This window comes from Arvicanthis niloticus, chromosome 19 (genome assembly GCF_011762505.2).
Source record: "Arvicanthis niloticus isolate mArvNil1 chromosome 19, mArvNil1.pat.X, whole genome shotgun sequence".
Lineage (NCBI taxonomy): Eukaryota > Metazoa > Chordata > Mammalia > Rodentia > Muridae > Arvicanthis > Arvicanthis niloticus.
This window is the reverse complement of record NC_047676.1, coordinates 6188914-6208909: the sequence shown is the minus strand read 5'-3', so window position 1 is coordinate 6208909 and position 19996 is coordinate 6188914. Positions and strand designations below refer to the sequence as shown.

Below are 19996 nucleotides of genomic sequence, written 5' to 3'. Positions count from 1 at the left end.
TAACATTAACAGGCATGCTCTTAGGACTTCCGTTCATGGGAGAAGGGTGAGAGCTCTCTTTTCTACACATCTCCAAGCTTCAAGGAGACGATCACCTCACTAAATGGTTTCCAGCAAGACTAAAGCCCTTGAGACTCTGGCTTATGGTGGGACAGTTCCTGCCCCCCCCTTTTTTTCCCCTGACTCACGGTCTACTCAGGCAACCTGCCAGCAGACAATAGAGGAAAGAAAGGACTGCGGTTCTTGGAGCTGAGGAGGGGGCATGATCAGAGCTGCCTTAAGTCCGATGAACTTGACTGCTATGCCACGGACACTCTCCTCTGCTCCTATGCTTTGCCCACATATGAAACGCAGCTACACATGAGGCACACGTGTGTGGCCCATGCTTCTGTGCCTTTAGCCTTTCCATTATGTGCAATATACACGTGACCCTCAGTTTTCTGTTGGATCACGCTCTCCTGGACCTCTGTAGCCTTTCTCATCTTTGTCATCTGACTTCTCCAGGTTGTAAGCTGGACCCTGTGACCCAGGGCTGTTTGTTTTGGGGCCGTACTGTCAAATCTTGACACATAGTAGCTTTCTGTCATGATCTGCAAACCTAAAGAATGTCCCGAGACTTACAACAAACTGTGCTGGGAATCAGACGTAGAGGACCCCTTAGGCGGCTCCTACCTGGAAAGCCACAGACAACCCTGCTAGTCTCTCTCAGGGTGTGGTGAAAAGAACCTAGAAGGAGGTGTCAAGGAACGTCCCAACCTCGTCACTAAGCGGATGCTGAGAACAAGGCGCAGTTGCCAGGCAACAGCCGAGTGCAGACGCCTGGAGGGACGCAGAAGCCTCATAACCTGATGGAGGGACCCACCAAGAAGGAGCAGCGGGCGATAGACCCCGGTGGCGTGAAGGAGAAGAAGGGAAATGTGGAAGAGGGGGCGGGAGAAGAAAAGATAGAAGAGGAGGAGGTGGAAGACGAGGAGGAAATCACCGCCGAAACCCTGCGGGGCAAACCCCGATCTCTGCCCATCTCAGCGTTACCAGCTTTCAGCTACATCCCGCCACGGCACCAGGGCCCCAAGGAGCGCAGCTACTTTGGTCGCGAGGGCCAGGTGAGCAGGTTCAACAGAAAGAGAGGAGGGTTAGGGGATGGGATGAGGTGGGGTGGAGACAGGGTCCTCATTATCAGAGAGGAGCCTGAGGGCGGTAAGGAACGTGATGAGGGCGGGGCTTCAATGCTAGGGAAAGGCCTGGGGCGGGGCCACGTTACTGGAGCTGTCCAGACAGTGATAGGACAGGGCTTCAGGTGTGACAATCGAACTATGACTAGAGTATTGGGAAGGACTGACTGCTTGGGATAGTTTCAAGGGCAGCTAGCCAAGGTTGGAAGGGTGGGGTCACACTACCAGAGGCGTCAGAGGTGGTGCAGCTCTAGGCAGAGGGTGGTGCCCAGGACAAACTGTCCAGAGGAATTGTATAGGGACACGGAACTGTGGCTAGCATGGAAGCCTCCTGGCTCACAGATGTGGAACTGATCTTGGGGTTGGCTAGGGTTAAATACCGGAGTCTGGGTCAGGGCCCCATGTTACTGTTTGTGCAGGGTAGTTTGATACATTGATACTAGTGAGGCAGGCACGGTTAGCAGGCAAGCCTTGGGTTGAGGTGCAAGGACACCAAGAATATGGCCATCATAACCACGGATGTAGCTACTTCAGGAAGTGAGGATGGGCAGATGTGAGCTTGATGCCCCGAGAGAGGGAACTGGGAAGAGGTGTGCGCAGAGGCCACTACTTGTCCTTTCCATAAAAACCTAAGTGAGTACAATGAGGACACTGGGTTACTTTCTGCCCATGATCTGTTGGTGGGTCAGTGGAATGCCAGGGCTGCTCTACTTATGGCAGCTCAGCTCCCTGGGGTCTGTCTGTATCAGGTCTTGGGTAGCAGCGGAAACAAGTGCTGGCCCTAGTTACAATGCCTGTAAGGTCCAGGGTGTGGGGGACGTCCTGCCTTCAGATGGCGGGAGCAACAAGAACAGTGTCTTAGTCAGGGTTACCGTTGGTGTGAAGAAACACCATGAGCAAAAGCAAAGCTGGGAAGAATTTATCTCACAGTCCCATAGAACAGTTCATCAAAAGCAGTGAGGACAGGAACTCAAGCAAGACAGGAACCCAGAGGCAGGAGCTGGAACACCATAGAGTGCTGGTGCTTTTTGGCTTGCTCACTATGGCTTTGCTCAGCTCGCTTTCCTGTAGAACCCAGGACCACCCCAGGGTGGCACCTCCCAGAATGGACTAGGCCCTCATCCATCAATCACTAATTAAGAAAATGCCTTATAGGCTTTCCTGCAGACCAGTCTTAGGGAGGCATTTTATTAATTGTGGTTCCCTTCTCTCAAATGACTTTAGTTTGTGGCAAGATAACACAAAACTCTCCAGCACAAGGAGTGTGACCAGTGAGTGCAGAAAGATCTAGGCTGGGAGTCGTGGTTAGATTCTGGCTTAGTAACACTGGGCACTTGCTGGTCTTGGAAAACGGCACTGTGGTCTGAGGCAGCTGTGGTGCACTGCTCACCAGATGCTGATACAAAAGAAGCAAAGGTAATCTGTGAGGGTCATTTGTTCCCCTCTTTCACGACTGTGACTAAATGTCTTCAGAGAATCCTTAATCAGGGTGACCTTATGGGAAAAGGACATTAAATATGGACGCTTGGACCCAACAAGTAACTCAGGACCTGATCCCCCCCAACCCCCCCCCCCCCCCGTGTTTTTGCTATCCTGTGGCACTGCATTAAAGAGGGGTGTGGATTAGGGAAGTGCCTAAGATGAAGGAGACCTACAATACTATGTAAGGTCTTCCTACACAATACATTCTTCCTATCTTCCCACGGACAATCCCAGGCTCAAACAAATCCTCTTCCTTCCCGTCAGGCCAGCGTACACAAAGTGTCAGGCATACAACGCATAGGCACCCCAGCAACAGGAATCATTCTTGGTGTAGGCCACACTGTTAGTGTTTGGACTCTTAAAATTCCCTTTGCAAGAGTCCTGATCCTGAGAACCCCCAGAATGTGAACTTAAGAGACATAATTCTACATAAGTGATCATCAAGCTAAAGTGAATTCCCAGGGTAGCCCCTAACCCAACATACTGGAAAAGGGAAGTATACATAGACAGACATGCATAGAAAGAAAACGATGTGAAAATGTGGGGAGAGGGCTGCGAGGGTAGGGTACGCTATAGACCAGCTGAAGAATGCATCCTGGAGCATATCCCTGCCTCAGAGTCCTCTGTAGGAACCGCCCTGAGAACTACTGGTTCCATGCTGTTGGTCGCCAGCAGTAAAAGACAATGTCTGGTTATTGTTTAAGCCTTGTAGTTGTCAGGGCTACTTCAGCAATTCTAGCCCACTAAGATAGCAACCAGAAGCCCCAGTGCACTCCCAGAGCGTCTTGTATCTAACAACAGCAGTCTGCTTATGGTTGAGGAATGTGGAAAGACAGAAGGGACAAGAGGGAGTGAGTGGCTCTTGTCATCAGATCTGTGTCCCCGAGCCTTGGATTCCTGCTGGAGTTTTGAGAAGGGATTGGGGTGTATAGCTATGGTTTCTAACCTCATTGCTGCCATGGGCCCCGCTCTCCTTTCTATGAACAATTGACCAAGCCAGCTCAGTCTGTCAACAGGATCTCAAGGGAGGGAGTGAGGATTGAAAAAGAAGAAAAACAACTAGACAAAATTGTAACATGACTCCAGCCGGTGCTGAGGCTGAGGCAGCTTTATTCTTTCCCAGTCTGCTTTTATATCATTCCAGATGCATCCAAAAAACCATGGTCAGTTCTAAGATCAAAGACAAAGTAGTCAAGTGAAGTAGTAAACAAGGAGATAACACAAGATAGTAATTAAGTAAAGTAGTAAGCAGAGAGATCACATAAGGCAGTAATTCAGCAAAGTAGTAAACAAAGCCCCATGGCCACCATTTCTAATATTCTTATCTGAGCCTACTTGTCCAAGCCCATTGACAAATGCCAAATTCCTAGAAGTGGCACCAAAGGCTCTCAACAAACAATATATTTAAACTGCTTGGCCAGGCATGGTGATATTTGTTCATCTTCCTAGCACTCATAAGTCTGAGGCAGGAGGATTGAGAGTTCAAGGCCCATGTGGGCTACATCATGAGGTCCCCTCTACAAAACCAACTAAATATATAAATAAACATTTATCTGTAAATAATTTTATCTGTTGAATGAATTTTACATTTAAGTGTTCAATGCAAATAAAATAGTTAAATTTTAGTCATTAAAGTAGTCCTAGTGCACAGAATGAGACAAACATTCAATGTAGTCTTGCTGTTTAAAGTCTGTACTGTCTTATTGAGAGCATATAAAATTTGTCTGGCTTCTGATGTAATGAAAACTTTCACAAGACATCATCTTGAGGGGTTCTTAAATACTACCCAGGTGCCCTCAGAGAACTGGTTGAAAAATCAGCAGATTAGGGCAGTACAGTACATATCAGAGACAGGCTAACTTGCAGGATGGAGCTAAAGATTCTGGGTACATAAATATAAAACTATCGAGCACTGTTCATTATTTATAATAAAGTAAGCAATGCACAGCTAGATAACACTCTAAGTATTACAAAATTATTTTCCTAGCTTCCGCTGAACTGGTAACCCAAATACTGAACAGATTGGGTTTCCATAAAACGAGCAGGTAGGGAGGCAGTTAGATACTGCACAATTAGGGGGCATTAGGGCTGGACACCTTTCCTGTAACAGTGTCTACAACAGGAACTACAGGACTCTAATGTCTGATCAGAGGAATGGGAGAAACACACATCACTCTGGCCCTGGGAGGAGACACTGTCTCTTCAGCTTGCCTGGATAAGCCTGATTCCAGAAGCTCTAAAGTTTATAAAATTACTACAAAGCAGACGACTTTCTGACAAAAACCAAGGAAGTACCCTACCTGACACCCTCAAACCCAAACCAGACAGACTGCCAGCCGTTTGGACAGAAAGACCATTGGGAAAGGTATTTGTTCCAGGGATTTTAGAAACAATACAGAGCCTTCCTAAGGGGCAAACCAGGGCAACATTCTCTCTGGTCCTTTTTCATGCCCCAAGAGTGTACTCTTCTCTCTTCTGCCTGTCTCTTACATTGGACTCTGTGCATCTTGTCTAAATTAGTTTAATGGAACCAGGGAGAACAGAGCAAGATTCCCTTGACAGAATGAGTTGGGGGCAAAGAAATATGCAGATCAATAACTTCAGTGTAAAAATTTGTTCCCCCTATTTATACTAGTGGATCTTAAACTGGCAGCCTATCTAATCACATGACTACACTTCCATGAGCCATCTCTTCTATTCAGTACACAGATTTCAGCTGTGCAGAAAGGAGTGGGTCTATCGAGGAACCTTCAAATAGCCATTTAAGCCTTGCTTGACTAATTAAACCAGGATCTGTCTGGTTCCTTTGTCTAGGTGGGAGTTGTTGGTAGTGGTAAAATCTTATTTTTCTGGAGTTTTGTAAGTAAGTAGTTGTATGTATGTGACGATACAGATATAGGACCTGATACAGCTGCTTGTGAGTCACTGGACCGATACTGCCTGGGTAATGTGGGGCAGTGGACCGTGGCACCAGACAGAACCGGTAAGGTAGTAGCAAGTTTAGAGTCCTGATAAAACTCTTGAGAATAGCAAGAGTTAGAACTAACTCCAGACTATGTTCCTGTCTTAGAGCATGTGAGCATGACACCCCACTAAGAGGACCATAACAACCAGTCGTGCAGCACAGAACCTAGAGTTTTACCCAATGAGTGTTTACCCAATGAGCTTCTCTTCCGGAGTATCTCTTCCTGCAAAAGGTATTTAATCTCTGATTCACTCAGAGTAAGGCGTAGGCACCCTCATCCACCATGAATAAAGTGGTTTGGACAAGCAAAAACTGTCTCTTACATCAAGAACTTCGGGAGTAGGGAGGAGACACACGGGCCTTCATTATACAGAGCCACACCTAAGTCTCCCATAGGAAGTTCTCCACCCCCAGTCCCCAAGCCCCTCGCCCCACCGATTCTCTCCCTAGGCTCATCGCAGGCCTGCAGCCTATTCCCACCGCCTTGAAATTCCCAAAAGCTTCTGGGCACTCAGGAGGATGGTTCTCAACTCTTCGATGTTCCCAGCAGAGTCTGGGTGCACAAAAGTTTGAGAACTCTGTCCCAATCCCAGCCATTTCTCACCTGGAGAAACACGGGCTGGGACCCTGATCTTAGATGGCACCCTGCCTCCCCTGACCGATGACATGTTGGCAAGGAGGAAATGCAGCCTGAATGGAAACGCAGACCCCAGGGTAACAACAGAATCAGTGATTGCATTAGAAAGGTCATGCTTAGGTACACTGGGAACCTAGTCTGAAGTGGCTTCTTGGGTTAATTATGGAATCAAAGGAACATGGCCATGGTTTTGTTTCAGTAGCTGTTTATGAGCAAAACCTGCTCTTACAGGTATTTTATGCATACCCATATGGACAAACCATAGAAGGTTCTTTCTTGTACTAGTTAAAAACAAGATCTGTCTGAGTAAGGGCCGGAAAACTTCCCAACATGGAGACAAAGCTATTCTCCAGGTCACATGAGATAACCTGGGGTGTCAGGTGCTCGTTCTGATAAGGGGCAGCTCCAGAATACATTCCTTTATCCTGTCTTTTGATGAAAAGCAAAACAACAACAAAATCCCGGCCACTGTCAATACTTTCAGAACCCACTTATAAAACCCAATTTCCTTTAGAATGTAGTTAAGTTTTTTACACTAGCAGTTCAAAAACTAAGATATCAGCTCTCTCGCTCTCTCTCTCACACACACACACATGCACACACAGACATACACACACAAAGACGCACATTCACAGATACACATAGACACACACATGCACACAAGCACACACAGACATACACGCACACACAAAGACACACACACTCACAGACACACATAGACACACATATACATACAGACACACAGAGACATACATACATAGAGACACACAGTCATACAGACACATACATACAGATACACACATAGAGACACACAGTCATACAGACACATACACAGACACATACAGATATACAGACACACAATACATAGAACACACAGACTTACAGACACATACATAGACACACAGACATACACAGAGACATACAGACACACTCACAGACACACATAGACACACACAGACATACAGACACATACATAGACATACGGACACATACACATAGACACACAGACATACAGACACACACACACACACACACACACACCCCAGTGTGACATGAGGTGTAATACATCCAGTATAAATACAGCTAGCGATTGTTCTTTAGCTGTGGTTCTAATGATTAGTTTCTTTCCAGAAATTGCCCATTTCCAGCAGCCCATCCCTTAAGTACCCAAGCCTCCTTCCCTGTCAGAGACGGATGCAGAGGACCACAGTAAACATAAGCATATGGCAAGTGTCCCCGATGTTCTAACTCACCCACCCCAGGGAGCCCACCACATTCATGCTTTGCAGGCTGCAAACTTATTTAAAGCTCCGGTAATGTGGCTGAATAGGATGACAAATTTGTCCCCTCATGCTCCCATCCAAAGTGTGAGCAGCTCGGGTACTGCCCCCTAGGGAGCTCTGGCAGCCTGTGTTTCCCTAAGAAGGACGCCTCCAGAGGCTGCAGAGCAGATCCGGTTCAATGGCGTTTTTAAATTACTTTTTTTTTCTTCTTCTGTTGTGCACAGCATTTCTGCCTCCGAAATGGAAAAGCCGAGTCAGAGGAGAATGCCCTTTTATGAAGGTTTTGATTAAATCCCTCAAAGTATAACAGTGACATTAAAAATAAATCGCCTAAGTGGCTTTAGAATTTGTTTTCCAGCGTGCTAGGGTGAATTGTAGAGAGCTGTTTTGAGGAAAGCTGTCTTCCACAGGCTCCATTCTGGCTTTGCTGGGATTAACCAGAATCCCTTCTGCATGTGCGCAATCGCAGACGTGCGGGTAAGAGCTGATGGTGTCCTTATGTGCGATATGTTTTACCTCCCTGCCTGCAGAACGTCCTTTGTTCAGGGCAGTAAGAACCTCCAGAGTATGAAGGCGTGTACAGTCTGTCCAGAGCTGCAAAACAGAGAGCCCCAGGACCACAGCCAGGGTCCAATTCACAGGGATGTGCTCACTCAGTCGCTCCCTTATGGTCACCTGAGACATCAGCCATATTTGATCACGTGTGCTCGGGCGCTCTAAAGCGGCTGTAAAGGAAGATAAACCATTCTGTGGCCATGCTCCTGGTAGGGTATAGGGATCTTGTCTTGGTTGTCCAGTACATTCTCGGCCATGCTACTAGAAGGCAGAGCGCCTTCCTACACGCCCACCCCTCCCCTCTCATTTCTCCCTTTTCCTTTGTGTGTATCCTATTAAACATTTCACTTGCTTATTTTACTGCGGTTCTTCTCCCAGTGAATTATCAGCTGCCCTGGGATTAATTTTTGTCTTGCTATCTCTTCAGCAATCAAAACAAGGAATGGCTTACCCCGGGGGTACTCCAGAAATACCTGCTGCGTGGTGGGTAGAAGATATGGAACAGAAGGCCTAAGCCACCTTTTTGGAAAATGCACTTGGTAAACCAGGGGCTTCTGTTTGGATTATGTGTGGTTTAACATTCTACCCATGAGGTGAACAGGGTGGATCACACCTGCCTCCCACCCCGTGCTAGCTGCAAGCCCGTTGTCCAGTGACCTGTCCCCAGGAACCGCAAGACCTGGAGTGTGTAGCAGAGCAAGACTGAGCCTTCCTCCAAGGCAGCTGGAATTTTGTAAAAGGTGGGGCTCAGCTTCTCTTAGGAGCTTAGCCATGAGGGAGGAGCAGGGAAGAGAGGAAGCCAGTGTGTCTGCACGGAGAGGGTTCTTACCAGCAATACTGCCCACAAACAAGCATCACATGTCTTTTGGCCATGTGCCTGTACGTGCAACGATTTGGGTCTGATTTTGTTCTGTTCTTCACACACAGAGAATCACACAAGCATGTGTATGTTTTTCAGTTTTCTCATTGGTGTGTATGCAGGGTGTACTTGTCTCTGTATGTCCCTGCATGTGGAGACCAGAGGACAACCTTGGATGTTGGCAGGGTCTCTCATTGATGTGAAGATTGCCAAGGAAGCAAGAGTGGGTGGTCAGCGACGTCCAAGGGCCTACCTGTCTCTCCCTCCCAACTCTGGAATGGTAACTGTGAGCCACTGTGCCTGGCCTTTTTTTTTTTTTTTTAACTATAGGGTCTGGGGTCTCTGTTTAGGTCATCAGGACTACAAAGAGAGTACTTTGATGACTAAACCTCCTTCTTCTCCTTCTCCTTCCCTTCCTTCCTATCCTAACTCCCCCTTCTCCTATTTTTCTTTTTCTCTTAAATTTTCTCTTTCTCTCTCTCTCTCTTTCTTTCTTTCTTTCTTTCTTTCTTTCTTTCTTTCTTGAGACAAGATTTGATAATGTAGGCCAGCTGGCCTTGAACTCTCTAAGGAGACCAGGGTGAATCTAGACTTGCAGTAATACCACCTCTGCTTCAGGTGTCAGTTCTGTAGGCTGCTCCACCCAGCTCAGCCGACTCTGCTCACGTGTGAGCAATGTGTGCTCATGTATTTTATTTTACAGTTTGATGAGGCGGTTATATCAAACCAACTTTTCATCTCCCTAACAAGATTCCAAGGTTCTCAGTATGGGTAATGAAGAAAATAATGTTTTTGTTTTGTTTAGTGACCTTTGTTTATTTTGTGGCTTTTTTTTTTTTTTTTTTTTTTTTGTAATTTACTTTTTTTGGTAGGGAAAGAATGAAAATTTTAACTTTTGAGAACTAAAATTCTCAGCAGTTGACCTTGGTTCTGTGGAGTCTCTGCCATTTGATTGCACCATCTCAGGGTATGGGTGGTAGTAGACGTTATGACAGGGTAAGTAGTTACATCTGCAGACAGGAGGCAGACACTTGCAGTCCCCAATCTCTCCAAGGCTGTGCTTTCAGTGACCTAAGAATCCTCCTGACCAGTCCTGGCTCTTAAAAGTGTGCCACCATCTCACACCGCTGCCACCTGCAGACCAAGCTCCAAACATGAGCGCTCAGGAATCACAAAGCACACTCCAGCTCTGGTGTAAGTGAACAGATGTAGGCAAATGACACAGACAACAGAGGCTGAATCTTCAGCCTCAGCGATGAGGTGGGTCTGAGAACTAAGGCAGAATGCACGGAGTCCACGTATTCTTCCAGTGTGAGGCAGAAGTGAGCCAGCTGAGAGGAATTCTGCTGACTTCAGCTCAAGAGTAAAATATTCTTAGATTATTTGAAAAGTTGTAAAAATCTTCAAAGTTTATGATCCCAATGTGCTAGGAGAGAGAACAGGATCTTATCCTTAGGCAAGCCATGGAGAACAGTCAAGCACACTCCCTCAAATGTTCTGATACCCACTCTTTTTTTTGGGGGGGGGGAGTTCGAGACAGGGTTTCTCTGTGTAGCCCTGGCTGTCCTGGAACTCACTCTGTAGACCAGGCTGGCCTCGAACTCAGAAATCCGCCTGCCTCTGCCTCCCAAGTGCTGGGATTAAAGGCGTGCGCCACCACTGCCCAGCCTGATACCCACTCTTGACAAGCTTCAGCCCTCTAGACGACAGAGTCTTGAATACTGCTAACATTCTCTTGGCTCAGCATACTGGCCTCACTTCCAAGGAGAAGGAGGTGCTCTGGGCTTAGCAAAACTCAGACAAGGCCTTTATGAAATCAATGACCTTGGAGAGTCACAGTTTTGAAAGTAGGTCATTTGCTTGTGGGCAACTAAGCTTTGAAGAGAGTGGTAGCAGCCACTGCAAAGTAATTTCCGCTTTAGTCAGGATGGGCTAGGATGTGGCTAAGCCACACAGAGGCTCAGCCAGTGTCATGGCAGAGTGTGCTCTGCCTACCTCACAAGACTCAGTTTTAGCACCATGTCTGAGCTCTACGCTTGGTTGGCTGCCCTCATCTGACAGCAGTAAGAACTTTTTTTTAATTTAAATTTTTATTTTTAATGTGTTTTTATTTATGTTTTGCTTGCATGTATGTCTGTGTATGCCTCGTACATACAGAGGCCAGAAGAGGGTATCATATCCCCTGGAACTAGATTATAGGTGGGTGTCACTTATGCAGGGGCTGGGAACCAAATTCAAATCCATTGCATAGATAACTGTTCTTAATCATGGAGCCAACTCTCTAGATCCTCACAGTGAGAATCTTTACACTAAAGGAATCGGCAATCATGAGGTACATTTTTTTTCTGCAGTGAGTAGTTAGTTTCATATAAGTGCAACATTGGGCTGAAGAAAATAAGTGTAAGGGCTAGAGAGATGGCTCAGCAGTTAAGAACACTGATTGCTTTTCCAGAGGTCCTGAGTTCAATTCCCAGCAACCACATGGTGGCTCAAAACCATCTGTAATAGGATTTGATACCCTCTTCTGGTGTGTGTCTAAAGATAGCTAGCTACAGTGTATTCACATACATAAAATAAATCGTTTTTTAAAAAGAAAATAAGGTAATATGACAGACATTGCTTCATTTCTCAGGTGTTGCCTGATGTGAGTTCTAGAGAGCTCTTGGTGCAGTGATGTGACAACCCATGTGCCTCTTCATATGTATATGTATATGTATATATACACACATGTGTATGTATACATATTGTAATGAGGGTTATTTATATTTTTATTTGAAAGGGACATGAATTTTTATTATATATTCAGTAGGGTCAGCAGTGTGCCCTCACACAGTTCAGGCACTCAGCAGCCACCTCATGGGCTGCTCCCACTCCACGCAGCCTGGCTCTGGGTGCTGGTTCTTCAGTACTTTTAGCTGAGGCGTCACATGTCACTTCAGATCACAGTCCACTGGGTAGAACTGGTCACGTGTCTTCACTAAAAGAGCAGGAGGAGCAGGAGCAGAAGGAGGAGCAAGAGGAGGATCAGGAGCAACAGCTGGAGGACTAGGCACAGGATCAGGAAGAGGATCAGGAGCAGGAGGAGCAGCAGGAGGAAGCAGGAAGCAGGAGGAAGCAGAGAGCAGGGAGAGCAGGGAGAGCAGGGAGAGCAGGGAGAGCAGGGAGAGCAGGGAGAGCAGGGAGAGCAGGGAGAGCAGGGAGAGCAGGGAGAGCAGGGAGAGCAGGGAGAGCAGGGAGAGCAGGGAGAGCAGGGAGAGCAGGGAGAGCAGGGAGAGCAGGAGCAGGAGCAGGATTTCCCTGGGTCATCAGGAGTAGAATGTAATTGTGTATTAGTGGTGCTGTCCACTCAGGTGGTCAGCAAACCCAGTTTACCAGAGAAGTGTGCACCTTAGGCTTCTGGCCCTGCTGCAGTAGCCTCTGATTTAACCCCATTTCTGGCTTCCCAGTTGTTCCAAACATGGAGCTGCTTTTACAGAATGTGGTGGGCATCAGTACAGCACAAAGTGGCCCAGGCTTGGCGGCTGAGAGCAATAGGAACTCACCCTTCAGAGTCTTGGAGAGTGGAAGTTTGGTCCTTCTGTAGGCTCAGAGGGAAACACCTTTGCTTCTCTTGATAGTGATCTTTCCATCCTGTTCAGTCGGTCTTTCCTGATCTATATCTCTATGCTTCAAATTCCTGCTCTGTAAGAACAGCAGCCACATTGCATAGTGTCATCCTACGCTTGTATGATGTCACCTTAAATAAGTACATATTCAGCAACCCTGCTTCTGATCAGGGCGGCGTTCTGTTCTGGATTCTCTGGTATAAGACTTCCACATGAGGGCTTCTGGAGGATAAAACCCAACCCACAGCACCTGAGAGGTTGCTCTGCAGAGTTTCAGCTGTAGCAGCTAGCTGTGTGTTTGTCTGAGATGCCAAGGCAGGTCCAGAAGCTCAGAGAAAACAAGAGCTTAGCATACCTTCTTTTCAGTCACTGTGCTTTTCCATGCGCTGTCATTTTATTTTTATTATTTAAGCATGTTATTATATTTTACATATTTTAGTGTGTGTGTTTTCCCCATGCTCAGACTGTAGTCTGGCTTAAAGTAAGGTTCCCTCCATTTCTATCCTGGAGCCTAAAATGGCCTCTTACAGTTATTTTTAGCTCACTTTCCATTGCTACAAAGAAATACCTAAGGCTGTGTGTCTCATAAAGAAAATGTTTATTTAGGTCATAGTTTTAGGCTTTCCAGAAACCACAGGTACTAATGGTTTCACTGGCGGAATGTCCTGGAGTAGTCAGAGCACACGGAGAGGACTGGAGTGTGCACACGTGTGCTTCCTGCAGTAGTGCATGGGCCCGCTGAGAGGCTGGGACTGTACACACTTGTGTTTCTTTGGCCTCTGTCTCACTCAGTATAGAGCCCCCAGACTGCCCTGATAACCCCACCTTAAGTCAGCCATCTTGGAAGGCACCACCTCTAGCCATAAATTCAGATCAAGTCCAGCCCTCTTAATACCTAACAATGGATATCAAATCTCCATGGCTGAATTAATTCCCAAACCGCAGAAGGAACAGACCCAGTGAAACATGGGAGTGGAAGACACAGGCACCATTCCGAAGATGCCATCCACACACTCTACTGGCTGGAGACTGTTCAGAATCAGGAGTTGGGAGCACAGGAGGTAAACTGCAGGCTCGTGCAGCACACAGTGTTACCACGTTTCAGTAATGCTCAAGACGCAAGCACACAAAGGCAGGGTCACAAGCTAATATTTTCTGTTTTGCTCTGCTTTTTTTTTTTTTTTTGGTTGTTCTTTTTTTGTTGTTTTGTTTGTTTGTTTTTTTGTTTTTTGTTTTTAAAGCTAAATCTCAGGAAGAGACAGGCAAATCTGAGAGATTTTAATTGTGCAGCACCAAGTCTGTGTTGTGATAGCATCTCAGTCCCGATTGGCTTTTATTAAAATCATCTTGCTTCAAGCCACAAAGGAAGACCAGAAGATGAAAGCTCCGTAATGGGAGACACACTTTGGCTCTGCTCAGACACCGGAGATGGATAGTGTTTTGCTCTTTGAGGCTGCCCGTCTGTTAGTAATTTTTTTCCTTTTAGTCTTAGTCTTCAGTAGAAGACTAAGTAGAAAAATTCATCGTTTTTTTCTCTGGAACATTCTGAATATGCAGCACATATGCGTCAGGGGTGGGGTGGGGTGGGGTGGGGTGGGGTAGGCGGGTAGGATGGGGTTGGGACAGCTTGGGTTCTCATCAGCCTGTGCCCAGAAGCAGTGAACTTCCTGATCCAGATCAAGATGGCCTAGACGCTCGCAACACCCTGGAATTAGGAGGCAGCACGGACTCTTAGCTGTTCCTATTTACAAAGTTTTGGGAGACCTCATTAAAATGGAAAGCAATAATCTTTTCCCCCCCTTTTTTCCCCCTGGGAAGTTGCATATTGCAATGGGTTTCTGTGGTATGGAGCATTTGTAACAGTGGTTACACGCTCTTCCTCTCTTCCTTTCTTGAATCTGTTCTGTCATTGGGGCTTCTCCTCGGATAAGCTCCGCCCCCCTAGCAGGACCCACTCCACTCAGGAGGGTTAGTCTGGCTGAAAGCACGAAGCAAGAAGCCCAGCACAGGCAGATCCTGGCAGTTTGTTTCCTTACTGTTGGTGCCCTCCCTCTTCCTGTGTGGCTCCCTTTACCTGAGCAGGCTAGACGCCAAGTGGAGCATTGCTGGGCTTGGGATGGGGAACACGATCAGGGTCTACTTTTGCATGTGGTCCTCAGCAGACAGAAGAGAATGACCTGATCACAAGGGTTCACCGTTCATGCTCAACTGTGGCTGATCTTCAACTCTACAGACAGCACAGCCATAGACAGGGCAGGAGGACTTCCAGACAGGCAACAGAAAACTGAGACCAGCCTAACCACCATCGGATTGCTTAAGTCACCGTGAGAGATGACTCGGCAATTAAAAGTACTCGCTGCTCTTCCAAGGGACCTGAATTCAATGTCCACCACCCACATCAGGTGGCTCACAGGTGCCTCCATCTGTCCATCATCTCCATGAGGTCCAATGCCCTCTACTAGCCTACAGACAGCATGGTGCACCTCTGCCTTTCAATACATTGATTCATTCACTCACACAGAAGTACACACGAACCTACTGCAGTGGGCTTTCAGGTTAGTGTTGTCTTGCTGTGGGCCTCGCCTCAGCTCGGCCAATAGCTTTGTGCCTCAAAAGGCCTGGATCTTTATATCCTCCCTTGAAGAGTGATGGACCCACCGTTCCTGCAGAGTGGGTGTCGTGTTTGAACTTCCTCTGTACTACTGAAGGGCCCTTTCTGTTTTTCCCAGAAAGCATTGCTTTGCCTGCGAGGGCTGGCAGCCCACCAGCTCCTGCAGCAACAGATCTGCACTGAGTGTTCAAGAATGGGATTTCTTTGTCATGCTTTCTTCATGATTCTTCATGATTTCTTTGTCATGCCTTGAGATGGGTTTTTAAAGAAAGTTAGATTTATTTGATAAGCAAATGCCTACTTTTACAGAGTCAAAGTGATTGATGTTTTCTTTGTGACATTTTCCTTATTGCTTTTACGTGTGGGAGGTCCCTCATGGCTTTCTTTTTCTCTTATTTTCCTCGTTCCTCTGGAATTTACTTTTGTCTACAGTGTGATGTGAAGATACAAGGAGCTAGCCAATTTTACAGCCCTGGATGCTGAATTTAATCAATTCTCTACGGAGTTAGTGTTTTTCACACCCTTGTCTCGATCATGTGTCACCTGAGCAGCAAGCATAACACCCAGGGCAGGTGGTGCAAACACACTAATGACTGATAGCAGTGATGCAGACAGAGAAACCACAGCCTCCAGGGGCAGTCCAGGAATGGCTGAATTCAGTGAAGCTAGGGTTTTGTCAGTGGGGGTAAGTTCCCTGCACACCACCTTCCTGGTAGAACTTTTTCAAATCTTGGAACTGCGATTCTTAAAAACCATGTTGTCTCCTTCACTGGATAGTAGACACTTCAGGCACGACCAGGTGTGAGCTGTCTCCCAAGTCTTCCTGGTGGTCAGTTCGTGAATGCCCTCAGTGCTGGATGCTGCATGCTAGCTATTATCATCATTGCCGGAAACACTGAGTTCCTACACTCTGTAAACAGGGTCACTTGTGTTTTCCAGTCCACTAAACATGTGTATACAGCCTTTCTTTCCACACTTCAGTTTTGTCTGTTCCACTGAGGGAATCGTTCTAGTATCATTATTAGGAAAAAAACAAACACTCAAGCCAAACCACCCCAGCGTAAGTGAGACAGCTGGTGATCAGTTCTAATCTTAAAGATAAACTAAGTCTGGTTTCGTTGCTGAAGGAATCAGGACACCTCGAGCAACAGACCCAAGCCTGATGCATGAGATGACAGTTAACTACCACCTAACCCATGGATTCCTTATTTTACTGGGTACCACACAAGCAGATTGACTAAGAAAAAGTTGAGGAAGAAATACAGAGATCTATTGAACATAGTTATATTAACAGGTCCTCTTCCAGAACATCTAAGCTGTGTGTATGCACATCTACGTATGTATAATGCATGCTTATGTTATATATGTAGGCATGTTACATGTACTCATGGATATCAGTTTCAAAGTTTTATAGCTGTACATAGGGTCTAAGAAAAATGTTTTTGTCCCTCAAAAGGTAGGTTTGCATATAAGCAATTTGACCGCTGGCCGGCAGCTTGAAGAATGACTCCTGCTTGGGTGTGTTGTCATAGCATCTAGTTACTGCTGGGTTTTCAGAGCAGAACAAAGGTATAATATTAGACACTCTAAGATCAGGTCTGGAGAGCAGTGCCCTCCTGAACAGGTTTCATGCCTCCAGAGCTCGAGTGAGCCTCTGTAGTCTTTCTCCCTTATGATGGTGCCATGTATGAAGCCAAAAGCAGCTCTCTGCAGGCTATGAATCTGCCCACACCTTGATCTTGGATGTCCAGCCTCTAAACTGAGAAACATATTTTGTTTATGAACTTCTTGGTCCACACTATTTCCTCATGGCAACTTGAGCCACGGCTGAGGTTTGAACTCTTGCAGCAGTGTCGGAGGGGACAGACTTTGAGGAATATGTCAAGGAGAAACACCACAGAGCCGGAGAGAGGTGCTGCTGAACATCTACAGTCAGACATGGTTCTCTATACACTCTACACTTGCTGGTGGGTCCTTTCTGCTTCAGCTCACAGCCGGGCCTGCCATGTGAGGTGTCCCTCCTCAGTGCCCACTCACATAAGGGAAACTGCACTCTCCAGTCCCCACTGCAGAGTCTTGGTTGGTTTCAGTGCTGTCTTAGATACCAGTGGCTCGTCCTTCAAACACACCTGTGACTGTCTCTGTTTATTCCCAGACAGGAATTGTCTCCCTCTATGACTGTGTTTTTAAGAGGAGACTAGATTATAACCAGAAATTACATAGAGATGACAGAGAACATGCAAAGAACCTGGGGCTTCATATTAGCGAGGAGGTAAGATACAATAACAATGTTAACAGACCATCCAAACTATGTGCATGTACCCATGCATACACATGTATGCAATACAGTGTGAATATATGTGCAGAAATAACACATATTTACATGCATGCATATTCATATACATATATATTGGTTACACACATGTATTATGTTTGCCCATGTGCATACGTGTGTGTATATATTGAATGTGTAAATATATGTGTGTGTGCCTGTGTACATATTTTCACACATTTATCTGTATGAAATGTGAGAACATACAGATATCTATGCACACACATACATGTACTCTATATATGTACATGTATGAACACAGGCTTGTATATGTTTATATTTGCATGTATGTACATGTGCTGATGCATGCACATGTGACCACATGCAAATATTTGACATTGTGTCCCGATACTTTACATAGCTTTATTTATGTGTCTGGCATCTATTTTATTGTGCCGAGAAGTTAAGATGTTTCTGTTCTGTGACTCCGTTTTTGCATTAATTTTTCTGATTGGTTCCAGAGAACTGGACAATTTAAGGATAGTAAAATTAGGAACCTCTTTTCAGCAGACAGGACTCCTTACTTGCTTGCCTGATGAACCCTGGCTACAAAAGCTTTTCTAGGGACACTGGTCTTTATTTTCCTCAAGTCTAGTCCTCAAGTTCCCACCATATGAGGTGCAGCTCTGCTTTGCCTCCCCGATGTTTCCAAAAGAAGGTGGCTGACAGTAGTGGCAACTCTGTTAGAGTCCCAGCAGGTCGACGGGTGCTGGGAACACTTTCTATCGTGGACTAAACTTGGCTTATCCTGGTCTGTGTCAGACATTTCTGCCTTTTTGACCTGACCTTCAGTCCACACTGAGAATGGCAGTCTTTTTAAAGGTCAGGGGCTGAGTACACAGAGCATTTTAGACAATGCACTGCATGGAGATTATAACACAAAAGCTTCTTGAAGGATTTCTATTGAGCCACTGGCTTTTCTCTGCCCTGTGACTGTAATTAAGATCTCCAAGGCTGGAGATTTGGTACAGTGGCCAAGTGCTTGTTTCGCTTGTGAGTGAGGCTGCTAGCTCCTGCCATCTCGCCACTCTTAGCATTCTTGAGTTGGAATTAAGTGATAAAGGCACATGGTGTCACTTATTTCAGGGTCATGGGACTTCTATATTTGCTTATGTTGATGCATTCTGCATCAGCGTTGAAATTCTTGTTCTCTGACAAGAAGAAAGTGGATCTGATGATGTATTGCTTGATGCTCTTCTCTCTCCTCTGGAGGGGGCATAAAAGGACTAAGGAACTAGCCCTGTCCTTGTAGAGCTGACATTCTGACAAAAAGAGAAGAGGCAAAAGACAAAGAAACAATCTGCATGTAATACACGGATAACATGCACACAGAGCTCTTTAAAGCACACGACAAGAAAGAGCTGAAGAGGTTCTGGGGAGAAGGGACAGGAAAGATTTCTGGTGCCACCAAGGGACCTGAATGATTGGAGTTCTCTGTCAGTGAAATAGACACGCAGGATGAGTGGGGTGAACAAACTCTTGAAGCTCCAGGCTACTGTTCTATATGTGGGAGTGAAGAAAGGCTGGCAGGGGGTGAACTGAGAGAGGGCAGGGTAGGGGAAGGAAAGAGGAGGGACAGGACCTGAAGTCAGACCACAAGTGGTGTCTGGTTCAGCGACTTATGTCTCCTCCAGATTACAGGATAGTAGAGGATCATGTGCAGAGGAACTGGAGTTTCTGGCTTTGCAAACACAGGTATGCTAGCATCATTGAGATACCTCCTAGGAGAAACATCTGATGCATGGGCCACTGTACTGATGCATTGTGGGTAGAAAGGTTTTTGTCCTTGAAATGATGTCTGTGAATTTCATCTTCCCAGGAACAGGAAAGGGTTGTGCCAGTGCTGATGTCCTCTGTCTATGGGAAACGCATCAGTCAGCCCATTGAGCCCCTAAACAGAGACTATGGCCATGTGAACCACGTGCAGACCGACTTCTACAGGAAGAATGATATCCCCAGCCTCAAGGAGCCTGGCTTTGGGCACATCAATCCAGCCTGAAGCAGACGTGTGGTTTATAGGGCACTCTGAGGTACCCTGTCAGCAAGCGAGGCAGTATATGAACCCATTTTTCTGTCCATGTCACCTGTAGCTGTAAGAATGTTCTTTGACTGCAGAAGGATAAACACACAGCTCTCTAAGATGGTCCTGGCTCAGAGCCTGGAGAAGCACCTTTACTCGTGTTGAAAGCTTTAGTGTAAGGATTTTTACTGGACTTATTTATAATGATACTGACTGATTCATTCTGAGACCTGAATAAAAGAAAAGCCTGCCTCCATCAGTAGCAGCTGTGTCTGTTTTGTGTGCCGGCTCTCTATTTTGCAAGGATTCATTGGGGAAGGGTTCTCAGGAGCATCCCGTGGGCCCTTCTCCACCACTTAGGGAAACCTCCCTGCCCATGAAGCAAAAAAAAAACCCTTTTCTGTTTCCCTGAGAGGAACAAAAACAGCCCTAGACATGACTGAATTCTAGACAGGACATTTTGTTTTCCCGAGGC

The 19996-nt window shown here is 46.3% G+C and overlaps 1 protein-coding gene across 3 annotated transcripts; it reads left to right on the top strand.

Moving 5' to 3' along the window:
- Positions 1-565: 565 nt before the first annotated feature.
- Positions 566-19783, top strand: Cfap90 (cilia and flagella associated protein 90). Of its 3 annotated transcripts, XM_076916341.1 has the most exons (4): positions 966-1103; positions 8522-9233; positions 17325-17441; positions 19321-19783. In XM_076916341.1, exons 2-4 carry the CDS (start codon positions 9036-9038, stop codon positions 19498-19500), a joined length of 495 nt encoding a protein of 164 aa, XP_076772456.1. In that variant the 5' UTR covers positions 966-1103; positions 8522-9035; the 3' UTR covers positions 19501-19783. The 3 variants fall into 3 exon arrangements, with proteins under 3 accessions (XP_034379578.1, XP_076772456.1, XP_076772455.1); XM_034523687.2 differs by lacking the exon at positions 8522-9233 and having other exon boundaries at positions 566-1103; XM_076916340.1 differs by lacking the exons at positions 966-1103; positions 8522-9233 and adding an exon at positions 15120-15968.
- The last annotated feature ends 213 nt before the right edge of the window (positions 19784-19996 follow it).